The 15,553-nt window shown below is 52.5% G+C and overlaps 1 protein-coding gene across 1 annotated transcript; it reads left to right on the top strand.

The window, feature by feature from the left end:
• Nucleotides 1–205: 205 nt before the first annotated feature.
• On the top strand, nt 206–12,851 carry IP6K3 (inositol hexakisphosphate kinase 3; the record flags this gene model as incomplete). The annotated part of the gene is made up of 5 exons (XM_082638725.1): nt 206–392; nt 7,027–7,237; nt 8,371–8,546; nt 9,565–9,740; nt 12,432–12,851. 5 exons carry the CDS (start codon nt 206–208, stop codon nt 12,849–12,851), a joined length of 1,170 nt encoding a protein of 389 aa, XP_082494851.1.
• Between the last annotated feature and the right edge of the window lie 2,702 nt (nt 12,852–15,553).

Below are 15,553 nucleotides of genomic sequence, written 5' to 3'. Positions count from 1 at the left end.
TTTCCCCTTCCTCCTCTGCTTTCCAGGGAACCCCGCCAAGAGCCCTCAGTCAGGAAGACACCTGTGCTATGACAGTGATAAAGGCCAAGAAGGAGAAAGTTGAGGACTGCTGACAGCCCCGCCTTCTGTCCGGGAGCTGCTACCGCGACCTCGGGCCCTCCCTCCTCTTGTGGATTTGCGAGTTGCCCCCTTCCCACGCTGAAGCATGGTGGTGCAGGACAGCATGGACACCCCTGGCGTGCCACTGGAGCCCTTCCTGCACCAGGTCGGAGGTCACCTGAGCGTACTGAGGTATGATGAGCACACGGTGCGCAAGCCCCTCATCTCCCAGGAGCAGAGGTTCTACGAGTCCCTGCCACTGGCCATGAAGCGCTTCACTCCGCAGTACAAAGGTGAGTGTCTGGGCAGTCCCCTGTGCTCAGTATCCCCGCATGGGGCCAGCACGGGGCGGGCGCACACACCTGCCACCTCCTCAAGCACAGTGGTGTGTTGAAGTGTTGCCGTGGAGACCTGCCCCTCTCCACAGCCCAGCTGGCCTTCACAGCCCCAGTTTCTCTGAACTGTTTGAGGCTCCAGGCCTGGAGTGTTATGCCATTTGGCGTCCTACAAATTAGCTCAAGCCACCAGGCTTCGAGGAATTGAGAATGGGATAAAGTGATTCCCCAGCCCCACCCCGCCTTGATGGGGCATCCTGGTCTGTGCTTTGGGAGTGCCAGGGCTGGGTCCTGTGACTGTGGTTGGTAAACATAGGACAGGTGGAGACCTCCTTCACCTCCCTCAGGTGACCCAGGTGCATGGCAGGAGCCTCGGGTCTGAGACAGGTTATGGAGGGGCTGGTTCACAGTGTGTTTGGGAAACCAGAATTCCCACCCTCATCGAGGGGCAAAGCCGGGGCGTTTCCGCGGTGTAGCTGGGGAAACGGTGCACGGAGCAGTGTGTGTTCTGGATCTGAGCACAGAGTGGGTTCTGGGCAGAGAAGGCTGGTGGGGGGAGGGCTGCTGTTTGCTGGCCTCTGGACAGGGGCACTCTGTGGGCTGCCAGCATCCGCGGGGCAGGCTGTTTTGTTTACATCCAGCCTTCGGTAAAAGCCGTTCACAGGGCTCAGGGCAGGACTCTGCCAGCCGCGGGCCCACAAAGGGATACATACTCAGAGAAGAGACCTCCTTTAGAGGATTTTAGACCTCTAATAAGTCAGTAAAAAACTTACCTGCATTGCAGTGATGTGGATAACTGGGAAGGATGGGGCCTGTCTTCATCGTTGTTTCTCAAAGTGGGATGCAGGATCAACCAACTTTACCAGAATTGCTCGTGTGTGTGTGTGTGTGTGTGTGTGTGTGTGTGTGTGTGTGTGTGTTTAAATGCAGGCTCCCAGGCCCCATTCAAGACCTCTGAATCAGAATCCCTGGGGTCAGGGCCCTGGAATCCGTATTCAGCATGCTCCAGATTCAGACCCACTGAGAGGGGCCGAAGACCTTGAGCCCTGGGCATTGCTTCAGTCATGGGCTGCCAGCACCTCTGAGAGTCTGAGATAAGACAAATGAGAGACAGGGGTGGATGGCTGGTGTACAGCCTTTGCAGGCCTCCCGGGGGGGCCTTCTGGGGCCACAGGCCAGTGCTGTCCATCAGCTGTGGATCACTGCCCATCTTGTCTGAGCACCCGCTGGAACTAACATCTGGCCCTCCACAACTGAACTCAAGCCAGCAAAGGGGCAGCAGGATCTCGGGTGGGGTGGCCTCCTGCCCACAGCATTTCACGCTGGTTCAACACAGCTCTGGAGCTGAGACAGGCTGCCAGGGCAGCCCCAGGCAGAGTGGGGAAGTGAAAGAGGCCGGTGGGTTTCCAGGACCACATCCCGGTGCCCTCCCCATTCCCCGTTTGCACGAACCATCCTCCAATTTGGGGGGATGGGGCGCGGGTGGGTTAGGACCGCATCACTCTCTCTGGGGAGTCTTGGGCACTGTCGACTCTCCAGACCCCTCCTCTGCCCTGCTTCCCTCTCAGGTTGGGCCCATCCTGGTACCACCCGCCTTGGGGCCCTGCTAACTTGCTAGATTAATTTGAGTCATCACTTCCTGCATCAGTCTTTGCCTTGGGGCTTCATTCAGGAGATGATGTTTGCAAACAAAGTCGGGAGGGGCCGGGTCAGGGAACCACAGGACATCTCTCAGGTGAGACCACACAGCCTGGCCGAGGGTGAGGGTGTGGCAGAGCCCGTGGGCTCGCGTGACAGGAGGTGTCGATGATGCAGAAACGCTGATTCCCTCACCTGCCCGAACACATCCACGTGGTGCCAGCATCCAGGCACCACCCAAGGAAACGTACTTCTGAGGACACACTAGAAAGGGCTCAGAACTGGGACCCTCAAGCCCTCAGACGCCAGGGGCAGGGAGCTGAAGTCAGGTTTGGGATGGGAAAAGGTCCCTCGAAGGACCTCAGGCTGTGCGGGCATCTTGTTTCACCAGAAAAGTAATATCAGCCAACCCTTAGTGTTCACTCAGTGCCAGACACACTGGAAGCAGTTTCCCTGACTGACTCGTTTAATCCTGACAACAGTCCTCTGAGGAAGGTATTTCTATCATCCCCATTTCACAGGTTAGCAAACTGAGGCACAGAGAGGTTACCCAACTTGCCTCAGGCCACTCAGCTAGTGAGGCAGAGCCCGAATGCAAGCTTGGCTCCCACGTGTGGGCTCTCGGCCCCCGAGGCCGGCTCCACCAGTGACGATCAGTGAAGAGACAACTCCTCGGGTGCCAGTGCTCAGGGGTCACCCAGCCCAACGTGGGAGGGGATGTGACTTGCCCAGGGTCACTCAGCTAGTGACCGCAGGTCAGGGGAACTCGGACACCCACAAAGCTGCCACAGGGGTCTCCCTTTTCTTTCTGGTGGGAACAACCCAGAAAGAGGGGCTGTTCCTGACGTGGCCGCCGCATGCCCCGGAGCCCACCCTCTTCCTTCTCACTCCCTGCACGGTGATGGCAGCGGATTGCTGGGCAGGCACGTCGTTCCCAAGGGCAGCCTCCCTGCGCCCGGAGCTCATCCTGGACCCCTTGCTGGGTTCCTTGGGCATGACAGCGTCTTGAGGCTGTGTCCGTCTGCCTCCCAGTCTGCCCATCGGCTTTGGGTGAGTGAGGACATACTCCTAGGTCAAGTTGGTAGTGGATGAGCCAGATTCATATTACAGACAGCGGCAAATAAATGTTCTCATGAGCTTAAAAATAAATACATGACAGAATATTCACGGAAGCTGCTCGGCCAAATCGAAATTGCTGAGATGCTCTGGGCACGTCAGCCAAGGCAGTGAGCACTCATATCTGCCCAGCTGACATGGTCACAATGGAGGTGCTTGGGGGGCTAGTGAGCAGGCAGACAGGGCCGGGGTCCCCCACTCTCCTGGCCAGGCAGGGGCAGCAGAGTGTTGGGAGCCCGTGGGCCGCCAAGTCCCCATGGACACCCAAGGCAAGCTGGAGGCCAGGCTGGAGCCAACAAGGCTCTAGACTAAAAGAACAATCCAAGCCCCAGGGAGTCTGGATTCAACTGACTTGCTGCTCTTGTCAAGGGCAGGCAACCCGAGATTGTTTGCAAGGCCGCTATGTGCTATGGTCCCAGGTTTCAGAGGGAAGGGCTGGGCTGAGCCGAGAGTGTGTGAGAGGGAGGAAGACAGACCAACGGAGACACAGAGCCAGGGAGAGGCATGCAGGGAGACCGAGCGGGAAGGCAGAGACATGGAGTCTTGTTGGGTAGCTCTAACAATATGAGAAATAGAAAAGACTTTCGTATCTTATTGGTTTGGGGTTATTTGCACCTCTGCTTGCCTCCATCTATTTAGACATTCAGAATGGATTAGATGAGACAAGAGCTGGAGCCTGGAGAAGTGGGTGAAGGTCACATTTCTTGTCCCTCCAGGGAGGCCTCCTGGGCCCAGGGCTCCCCAGGACCGTGGTTTCTGGCAGGCCTGTCACCTTCGCCTCACAAGTGGGAAAGGCCAGGCTGGAGGGTAACTTGGACTTAACAAGATCCAAAAGGGCCTTGTCTTTGGCCAGAACCCCTTCCTGCCTCCCCAGGAGCCAGGAGGCTCCAAGCCCCCCAAGGACAAGCACAGAGACCAGCCAGCTCCCCCTCTTCTCACACCTGGAGGGTAGGCTCTGGGGCCTGCGGGTGGTTCCCAGGTCAGTCTTCCTCCCTGGAACAAGCACAGCGACCCTCCCACCAAGAAGTCAAGGCTGGAAATGTAACACCGTATCCTTGGGCTTCTTGGCGCTTCCGGCCCTCGGCACTCTCACGAGGTGGTGGCATCGTAGCCTCTCCGTTCGCTCCTGTGGAACAGAATGACCAGAACAAATGTGACTGGGGACACAGCAGGAGTGTGCCTCATCCACACACGGGTAAACATAGCGTGATGACACAGGAGTCTCCCAATTAAGTCCCAGGCTCAGTGTGACAGCCTGTTCCGTCTCCCATATTCACGGCTGGCGTGGCCTTCATCCCTTACCAACTGTGTGACCTTGGGTGAGTTATCAATCTCTCTGAGCCTCAGTGACCACAGTCAAGTGCCTTGCAGGCTTAGTGATCAACAAAATGCACATAATGCTGGCACACAGTAGGTGTAAAAGACCAGGCAGTGGTTATTACTACTGTACTTGTGTCCCTGACCTGCCATCAGCCCCCTGGTCTCATGAGCAGGACAGCCCTGGTGGGCTCGGTCTAGGGATGCAGGCTACTGTCCAGGTAAACTACAGAATGCCAGGTTCAAGTGCGCTGTTATGGTTACGATCATGATTACTTCACGGGACACTGGGGCCTGGGATGAGCTAAGGAAGAGCAGAGTTTTTTAAGGAACTGGAGGGAACCGAAGGTCACGCTCAGGCTGCAGAATTAGGGCACTGGGAACCTGAGATGACAGGCCTGGCCCAGGGAGACCACTGAGCTAGGCACAGACAGGCCTGGAGCGTGACTCGCTGACTTATAGAGCAGCCCTGAAAATGAGTGTCTGCTCTGAGCAGCCCAGGAGAGCCGGGCAGGGCCACACGAGGGGAAATCAGCTGCCTTGGCTGCTGGTTCAGCAGAAATGACCACTTAAACGCTGAGAAGGTGACCAAGTGGCCGGGGGAGGAAAGCAACACCTGGGAGGATGTGACCACAGACAACCCTCCCATATGTCAGGGTCCCAGCGGAAAATGAGCAGTACATACCAAGGGAGTTAAGTAAAGAGAATTTTTCAAGGGACTGTTCACAGAATCGCACACAGGATTAAGGGGACAACTGGGGAGACTTCCCTGGCGGTCCAGGAATTAGGACTCCATGCTTCCACTGCAGGGGGTAAGGGTTCTGCCCCTGGTTGGGGAACTAAGATCCCACATGCCATGCAGGGCTGCCAAAAAAAAAAAAAAAAAAGGGAATAACAGGATGGTGAGGCAACCAGGGAGCGGCACGACTGGAAGACTATAACCACCCCCAGGCCTGAAGGGCCGAGATGAGGGCATGGTGGAGCTGAGCAAGAGGGAGGCTGCAGAGAAACACAGCCACGGCAGAGCCACGCCGCAGCAGGGAGGGAAAAAGTGGGATAAAGCCCCAACCTTTCTCCTCCCCTCCCCCCATCTCCAGCCAGTATCCTTCATTGGCCCAAATGTCAGGCAAAAGAGCCATTGGTGCATGCCAGAGTCAGCCCCCAGGCACAAGATGGATGGAGAATGGGTTGGTAGAAGAAGGAGCAAAGAGAGGGTCCTCACGGCATCAGGTGCAGGAAGAACAGGGAACAAAGGACTCTGTAGAGAGCCGGTTCTCTCAAAAACATTCGTGTGGGGCTTCCCTGGTGACGCAGTGGTTGGGAGTCCGCCTGCCGATGCAGGGGACATGGGTTCGTGCCCCAGTCCGGGAAGATCCCACATGCCGCGGAGCAGCTGGGCCCGTGAGCCATGGCCGCTGGGCCTGTGCGTCTGGAGCCTGTGCTCCGCAACGGGAGAGGCCACAGCAGTGAGAGGCCCGCGTACCGCAAAAAAAAAAAAAAATAAAATAAAATAAAATAAAATTCACGTGGCCGTCTCCTGGGCCACAACCATGAGTATCTTCCACCTTCACCAGAACTCTGGTGAGGCTGGGCACCCACAGAGGGAGGGCTGGACCCTGCCACCAGAGCGAGAAGTCCAAAGAACACCACAGAGCCATTAACATACAGGCCAGAGCCAATGACCTGACCTGGTCAATGTCCTAAAGGAGAAGCTCGGCGAGCGCATGGGTTCAGTGGGTGTCCTCACATCCTTCTCTATCACAGCCAGCGACTGGAGTCGGATGTCATGCCTGGATTACAAACACCGGTGGTTAGGAGGTACCACTGGAGAAATCTCACACGCCTTCTGTTTTCTATCAAAGAACCACATTCTGTCCATAATCTTCACGTGCTGTGCGTCTAACCAAAGGCAATGGCGAGCGTCAGTGTGAAAGCCTGGGATGGGGCGGGGAGGATGAATGAAGGAGCAACCCTAGCACCAGGAGGCTGTTAGAGGAAGGCTTCCTGGAAGAAGCTGCTCAGATACAGGTTAACAGAGGGGAGAGCCAGGGTGTCGAAGGAGGCAGAGGACAAGGGGCAGGAATGAGAGGAGCCCCCGGCTTCCCTCACTGCCACTCAGAGGCGGGGCCCCTCTTTGCAGAGGACCAGCTCGGATGCCCCCAGGTTGGGCCCCGGTGGGGTGCTGCGGGGTGCCTGGGTGGTGTGCTCGCGCACAGAGGAGTGGAGATGTGAGGACGAAATGTACGCGGCTGCTTTGTTTCAAGCATGAAGGGGCAGGGAGAGGTGACGAAGCAGAAGCTGTGCCAGCATCCATACGAGGCCATTTTCTGCAGGCTCCGCAGCTCTGAGCTCATTCTGGAACAGGATCGGGTTCAGGCCAGTCCCCGTAGCTCTTCCTTGAGAGACAAGTTGGGGGAGGGGGGGCTGTTGACCACTGCCATTAAACTATAGTTCAAAAGGACATTACACTGCATCCACTCCGTAAATGTCATCTGGTTTCTCCATCCCTCCCCTTCTGCAGGCACCATCACAGTGCACCTCCGGAAAGACAGCCGAGGCCATCTCAGCCTGGTTGCCAACCCACTGAAGGAGAGCCGGGGGCCCTTCAAGGTCTCCATGGAGTCGGCGGCCGTGGCCATATGGCAGACCCTCCAGCAGACCACCAGCGGCGGCGGTGCCCTCCCCCTCCCCCAGTGGCAGCACACCCAGCTGGCACACTCACTCAAGGAGAGGTGAGGGCCACTTGGCAGGATGACAGAACCCGGGCAGCACGTCCCTAGCAGGGACCAGCACTGCTCCCACCTGTGCCCAGGCCGATGGCTCCCCATTAGGGCCAGAGCCGAGAAAAGGAGAAATTCGGATGAAGGCTCTGTCTAGAATAAGCCACGTGACCAAAAAAAAAAAAAAAAAAGGAATGCATTTTCTTTGGTGCCACTTCTAGAGGGAGGATTTCAATGCATTTCATCTCGGAAGTGGATGCACACGCCGAATCCTATACAGAGCAGACATTCAGTGTATATTTGTTTCATCAAATACCTGTTTCACTGAGACCATGAGGTGTCTCTGGAGGGGGAAAATGTGCAGAGCAGAAACCCCAGAATAGTTGACATAAAGGAAAAGTGTGGCTAATGCCTCTCTAAAGTCATCTTCCTTAGCGGTCGAGACTGGAGAGGTGAGAGGTCAATTGCAGTGCTCAGTGGGGCCCTGGAGGCTCCGGCGGCTCAGGATGCCCAAGGTCCTTGGAGAGTTCTCAGATTAGCTGACCTTTCTCAGATGAAAAGGATCCCTGGGGATTTTTTTAAACACTCATGGGAAACAAAAGGGAGCTAATACAATGAAAGTACCTCCCTTCCCCAAGGATCTAATTAAGCCTCCTGGCTTGGCGTCAGGAAGCGGTGCATATTATCTCCATGTTACAGACGGGGAAGCCAAGATGCAGAGGGCAGGAGAGGGTGGACCAAAGACCTATGATTCTTCCCCCCACCCCACCCCCCGCCATGGCATCTGAAGCCACAGTAAAAGCCTAATCCCCAGCCTTCTGATTCCAGGCAGGGTCGCCGCCTCTATACTGTGTTGCCTCCATAGGGAGGTAATGACCCAGGTCATTTACAAGTGAATTTAAACCGCCTCAGCCCCTTGAGGAGGTGACATGCTCCGGTGAGTTATTCCGGAATTTAGAGAGACCGCTTAGAGGCCTGCAGCGTGGCCTGATCTGGTGCCCCGGGGCCTGAGCAGGGCTGGCAGGGCACTCGGAGGTCCTGCAGGCATCCTGAGAGTAGCCAGGGAGAGTCCACATCAGGGTCCAGCCAGGAGAGCCCAGCCAGTCACAGGGGCCCTGACTGTTGTGTGCTCCCCTTGCCCGCAGCCCAGCCACAGCGCTCCTGAGGTCCGAGCTCCACCTCAAGGCCCAAGTCCCCTCCCTGGTGGAGGTTGTGAACGGGAACCAGACAGAGAGGAGAAGCTTTAACCCGTGGGGCCTGCACTGCCACCAGGCCCACCTGAGCCGCCTGTGCGCTGAGTACCCTGAGAACAAGAGGCACCGTATCCTTGCCCATGACCCACCCGCCCGCCCAGGCACCACAGCACCACTTCCCACGGTGCTGTCAGGGGCGCGGGGCTGTGAAGGGGGTGATAGACAGACGTTGGGGGGCAGGGCCAAGGGAGGTGTGGGTAGGGAGAGAGAGCCTGATGTGAGGAAGAGTGGGAGGCACAAGCCCTCCCACCTGGGACCTAGGAGAAAGCAGATCTCTCCAAAAGAAAAGCCAGAAGCTGGGGAAGGAGGACTGGGGGAAAAGCTGAACAGAGTGCCCCTGTTTGGGCCATTGGCTGTGTCTCTGCCACCTGGGCAGTGGGGATGGGCAGGGCTGGGGTCTCTGTGGACAGATAGGAAAGATGACTGCCATGCTGGATGGGGGTAGGGGTGCGGGTTCAAAGGGTGGGTGGGTCCCTACGCCCAACCTCCCTTTTACACCTCCCACAAACTCAGTGAGCAAATTCAGGCTTGAAATGCCCCCCTTTTGTTACCTCTGGGCTCCTTCCCGCAAACCGGTGGCTGGTTTCTCTGTATTTACTAAGACACATCTGCAACCCTCATCCCTAAGAAGCTTTTGCAAGGTAATTACTCCGCTGAAATTAATATTCCTGCAACTCATCTCCGAAGCTAACATCAACCCACTTCTCCCAAAAGGTATTGGCCCTTTCAGTGACTCGAGGTTTTAGCCTTATGATTTTCTGCCATAAAATGTAAATTGGGCATGGTCTGCCAGGGATTTCACTCCTGCATTTAAATTACAATCTCAGAGCAAAAAGGAAAAGGAAAAGAAGCTCACATTCTCATCAACTCCCCCTAAATAAATGGACTTATGAAAGCAGCCTGCAAAGTTAATACCTTGAATTCTTCACAGCGACTGACAGGCTGGTCTGTAATGAAAGAAATGGGAGTGAAGGGATGGGGCTCAGAGGAGGGAATCTCCAGCCAGCTTCAGAGGCCTGCTAACTGCCTCCTGTGGGGCAGTGGCCTTTATGTCCTCAGAAGCCTTCCTTAAAGTAGCATGACCAGGGTTCCTGCTGCTGGAAAACGTCGTGTCACAGTACAAGCATCCCTGCATCTTAGACCTGAAGATGGGGACCCGGCAGCACGGGGACGATGCATCAGAGGAGAAGAAGGCCCGCCACATGAGGAAGTGTGCACGGAGCACCTCGGCCTGCCTGGGCGTGCGCATCTGCGGCATGCAGGTAGGTGGGGGACGGGGATGGGCAACCTGGGATGCCCACTAGGGGCAAGGATGTCTCTCATCCAGATGCTGCTGCCCCCCGCAGGACCCTTCATTTTGTGGGAGCAACAGAGACGGCGGCCAAGCACCTCTTTCACCAAGAAAACGCGTATCCTGGTCTAGGACACACTGGGTTTTTTAAAGAGCGCCTTTCAGGATAGTGATATCAAAACCCCACCATTTTGGGGGAATGTAAATTGGTGCAGCCACTATGGAAAACAGTATGGAGGTTCCTCAAAAAACTGAAAATAGAATTGCCATAAGAAAAAAAAAAAGAATTGCTATATGATCCAGTAATCCCACTCCTGGGCATATATCCGGACAAAACTGTAATTCAAAAAGATACATGCACCCCTATATGCACAGCAGCACTATTTACAATAGCCAAGACATGGAAAGAAACTAAATGTCCATCGACAGATGAGTGGATAAAGAAGATGTGGTATATATATATATATATATATATATATATATATATATATATATACAGTGGAATACTACTCAGCCATAATAAGAATGAAATAATGCCATTTGCAGCAACACGGACGGACCTAGAGATTATCATACTAAGTGAAGTAAGTCAGACAGAGAAAGACAAATACCATATGATATCACTTATATGTGGAATCTAAAATATGACACAAATGAACTTCTATGAAACAGAAACAGACTCACATAGAGAACACACCTGTGGTTGCCAAGGGGGAGGGGGTGGGGGGAGGGACATATTGGGAGTTTGGGATGAGCAGATGCAAACTATTATACATAGGATGGATAAACAACAAGGTCCTACTGTATAGCACAGGGAACTATATTCAATATCCTGTGATAAACAATAATGGAAAAGAATATATATAACTGAATCTCTTTGCTGTACAGAAGAAATTAACACAACATTGTAAATCAACTGTACGTCAATAAAATTTTAAAAACCACCATTTTAAAACTTATCTCAGGGTCTCTGGCAGTTGGAACTCTCCATGTGACCACGTTGGTCCTGCCCATGTTGAGAGCAGACCTTTGATGGCAGTGTGCAAGCAGGTCTGGGAGAGAACTGAGAGAAAGTTTCTCTGCGTGCTCCGTTGGTTTCTCGTTCTCTTGAACCATGAAGCTGAACCCTCTCCTTCTCAGATGCTGGCAGGCAACCTGCTCTTTGAATCCTTATTAGCCATTCCCTGTTCTTTCTCTGCCTTTTCTGCTGCTTCTTGCTACCTCTTCTCATTAACAAAGTGGGAAGGTCGTAACCTGCATAGCCCAGCAAAGGAACGGTTAATTTTTTATTGCCCTGACTCCACACTTCATTTTTGCTGTTCTGATGTGGCTTATAGCCAGGGCTGCAGGAGAACAGGAGGAAATAAACTTCCTCCAGTGGCTCACTCTTAGAGTCTATCTACTAAAGCAAAACCAGACACGGATTTGAAGGTAATCGTTATCGCTTTCCTTAATTGAAACTGCCACCCCTTGAAGCTGGAAGTTGAGTCTATAAATGTGTGGCACAGATGTCCCTAGGAAGGCTTGGAATGCAGTCCTCAAGAGAATGGAGTGTGACAATTTGTGGAGTACATGGAATCTCTCTCTGGACCTCAAACCTTCTGAAATTGATCTGATTTATTTAGAAAGAGATGCCTGTCTTATGCTTAGGACGGCTAATTGTAACAGATGATCTCCAGCCCTCCAAAGGCAACACCAAGTCTGTGGTACCTTTCTGATTTTTTTTTTTCAATTCCTGTTTTCTGTAAACATATCATGTAATCTGAAGGCAGGGAAGACCTGAGAAACTGTCTTGGTCAGGTAGGGGCAGCCCTTCCCAGGTGTGCCAGGCAGAGGTGTGCCAACTCACCCTCTGGTCATGCCAGCCACTGACCTCCGTTCAGCCTCTGCCTGCCTCTGCCATCTGAATGAAATGGGAGCGGCTGCCACTGTCTCCCCCCCTCAGCATCTCTCCTCCATCTGCTCCCTTCCGGTGGCCAAGCCATGACAGGGGAGGGGAGAAGGGCTGATGCTAAGGAGAGGAGCCACCCACCCCGCAAAGCTGCTGTGAACCTTCCCTGCTTCATCCAGGCTCCCCTCAACCTCACTGGCTGCCTGAAAACTCCATCCACACCTGATCTAGCCTGTCTTTTCATCTCCAAACAATTCACCCCACTCTACCCCCAGAGCCATTATGGTTTTCTTAGAATCTGCAGAGAAAGGACTTCATAAACTTTGTTGGGGGAAATTTTAATCTACTTGGCTTTCCAAGGCCATTGGCTGTGATTTCAGATTCCCACTAAAGCTTTCTCGCTTGGGTTTGCTAATATTTAAAGAGGGCCAGAAGCCAGGGTTTAAATCATGGTTTGGAGGTTGGCATTGGAAATTCACAAGAAAGGAGATCCAAACCTTTTCCTGGTGGGCGGAGGGTCACCTTCATAGGATGAAGGATCTTTAGACCTTGGATTCCTATTAAAGGCTTGCACAGAAAGCATTTTAACATGTAAAAGTTACACTGGTGCTTGATGAAAGACCATCTTGCCAGTCACTGCAGCCATTCTTGCCCTGCACCTCTAGAAATCTGTTTATATATTAGGTAGCTTGTAATGCTGCCACTGTAGCAGATGTGATTTTTTTTTAAGTTTGCAATTCTTCACATTTTCTATCTTCTTTTTAATGTAAGGTTTATCAAACCGATAAGAAGCACTTTCTCTTCAAAGACAAGTACTATGGAAGAAAACTCTCAGTGGAGGGCTTCAGACAAGCGCTTTATCAGTTCCTGCACGATGGGACCCGGCTCCGGATGGAGCTGCTAGAGCCCATCCAGCGCCAGCTCCGGGCCCTCCTCTCAGTCATTAGGAGCCAGAGTTCATACCGGTTCTACTCCAGCTCTCTCCTCATCATCTATGATGGGCAGGAGACTCTGCAGACGCCCCACGGCAGCAATGTCGTCAAAGTTGACATCCGGATGATCGACTTTGCTCACACAACATACAAAGGCTCCTGGAATGAACACACCACCTACGATGGACCAGATCCAGGCTATATCTTTGGCCTGGAAAACCTCATCCAGATCTTTCAGGATATTCAAGAAGGAGAATGAGGCTTGTTGGGCCCATCCAGATTTTTCGGAAGGATAGTTCTCTAAAGGGGCCTGTTGGTAGCTAGGGTAGCCTACACACCCCTGAGATGTGTCTGTAATAATTATATCTACATTCAAAAGCCATCTCTATACATGGCAGGCTATACGAACAGCTGCTAAGGAAACCAGCTCTGGAGGTGATTCACGTACCCTGGCATCTTGCACTCACGCCAGTCGTCGTAGGCTGCACAGCAGGATGAAATGGTGCCTTTCTGGAGTAACGGGTGGGGTGCAGAAGAGTTAGAGGCCAGCATTACAGTGAGATTCTGGAGTATTTGCATTGAAAGATGCTTTCTTGTTGTCATGTTGCAGTCTCACAAGCTGTAAGGCAACAAAACAAAACAAAACAAAACCTTACTTGAGGAAGCCTGGAAGAATGAGTTCCCTAGTTATCGTTTTTCTGCTCACATGGGCTGCTGGCTCCCAGGGCAGACAGAGCTAACGAATGTCTCTTACCTTCCTCAGAGGCACTGTTGGTGGGGCAGGTTGAACTGGGACAGATCTGCCCATCTCACCAGCTTTGTCCCCAGGTTCTGAATGGACAAGGACAATCCCAGTCACAGTACTGGCAAACCAAGACCCCAGCTTCCCCATTTTGGCCCGTGGAGAGGCGGGTCCTATGGGAAGTGATGATTTTGTCAGATTCTGACCTTGAAATGCAGCTTCCCGTGGGGGTGAATTGCGCATAAGGAAGATGTGAACTTCTACTCTCCGCTTTCTATTTATTTATTTAGGGGGTGGGGTGGGGGAGTCCGAAGAGAGGAGCCTGGAGGACCCAGGAAACCAGGCAATGTTTACGAGATGGGTGGACAAGTGTAAATACAGAGCTGAGAGCAAACGCTTCTAATTAATTCCTTCTTCTGCAGCGTGGAGACCTATTATAATGCCCTCGAGTCAAGCACTGAGATACATTACCCAATTAGGCAAATAAATTTGTTAATAAAATTGCTGAGGTCACCAGTGATTATTTGGTGTGCATTATTACCCTTTCTGTTTGTTGATTCTGATCATCTTACTGTATGGTAATTCCCATTTATGGGTGATTAAAGTATACACAGCAAGAACACTTCACCGATTTCCTGTAATCCTTTGGGGAACCTGGGTGAGAAATGGTGGCTAATAAAATATCTGCGTGTATCACAAGGCGGGCACCAGACCTGAGAAGTAAATGGTCCTTTCACGTGAACCTTATGCAGTGCAGAATGAAACCATTTTTGTATTCTCATAGCTAATTATCATCAACTTTCAAAAATCCGCACCAAAAAAAAAAAAAAATCCACACCAATAGAAGGAAAGAATGCCTGCACAGTAAAAACTTTTGTTTAATTTTAGTTTACATTATATGGATTTCCAAGCAAGGTAACTTACCTACTCATGATTGGCTGTGACTGATGTGCATGCCCTGCATCCATGGTGGAGAATTGAGTCAAAGCACGCTGAGTGGCAAAAGCAAGTCAGCCGAAAACAAAATATTTGCTAATGACAAAAGGGAGCCCTAAATACTGCTTTTTCTGGGTCACTTCCTTGCTTGAGAACCTGGTACCACATCAACCAAGTCCAAATCTCCCTGGCTGAGCTTCTGATTTCTGTCCCCATTCTCTGCCTTTTGTACTGTGGGAGCTGCCTGAGCCTGAGGGGAATGTCAGCTGGAATCTAAGTCTTTTAGGACTGGCCACCCATGTGGCTAACCATGCTGCAACGGCTCTCCGTGGCTGGCTCCTCCTTCCTGCCGACGTGATGACCCGCTACCCCTTTACCCCACGGTGCCCTTCACGGGCGGCCTTCTTCCTCCTCTGCAAATCTTCCGAGGCTCAGCCCAAATGATTCTCTCCTCCTCCTGAAGATGTCACCAACAATAGTGCAGTTTGTTGCAAGGGACAAAGTTGGCTACCGTTTTAGACTGTTCTTCCTAGACTCCTGGACTCAGAGGGGCAACTGTGGTCTAGAAGCTTGTGTGAGGCTTTGCAGATTCAGCAACTTGGCTGAATGAGTCCACCCAAGTATTGCAAATCTGGGTAGAGGGAGAAGAACAGAAAGATTCAGAGAGAAGAGAAAGTGATGGGTGTGTATGTGTTTGCTCTCCAATCTGAGTTTACTGAAAAATGGCAAAAGGGTGAGGGAGCCTCAGGTATCCAGCAATCGGCAAGCGCATCCCTGTCCTGCTCAGCTGTTCCCTGCTGATCTCTTCGCTAAGTGCTATGGATGATCCAGCTCTTGGGAGCTTAGATTCTAGTTGAGGAGGCAAGAAAAACACAAATGAACCGACCACAAACCATACAGTACATACCCAATGATACAGCGGATTAATCCACATGGTACAGAGGATCCATCCTGTAATAAAGTTGAACAGGTTTGCGGAGAGCTGAGTCATCACAGAAACTTGGAGGAGGTGAGACTTCATCTGGGCCATGAAACGTGACAGGAGTGGGAAGGGGCTGGGGCATTGGTGAGGGGTGAGGAGTGGAAGGAGGGGAAAATCCAGCAGGCTCGTGTGAGTCTGTTGACAGACCAGCCCAGTCAGAGTGGGGGTGGTTTGTGTCTGGGAGTAGAAGTGAGTAGAAAGATGGAGTGAGCCCAGGTGGTGGAGACCCTTGGAAATCTGGCCAAGTATCTCATTCATTTGTTCATGATTTCATTCATCTGTCCTTCCTTCCCTCCATTCA

The sequence above is a fragment of the Mesoplodon mirus genome (assembly GCF_964341445.2).
Source record: "Mesoplodon mirus genome assembly, chromosome: 12".
In the NCBI taxonomy this organism is placed as follows: domain Eukaryota; kingdom Metazoa; phylum Chordata; class Mammalia; order Artiodactyla; family Ziphiidae; genus Mesoplodon; species Mesoplodon mirus.
This window is presented reverse-complemented; position numbering and strand designations above follow the sequence as displayed.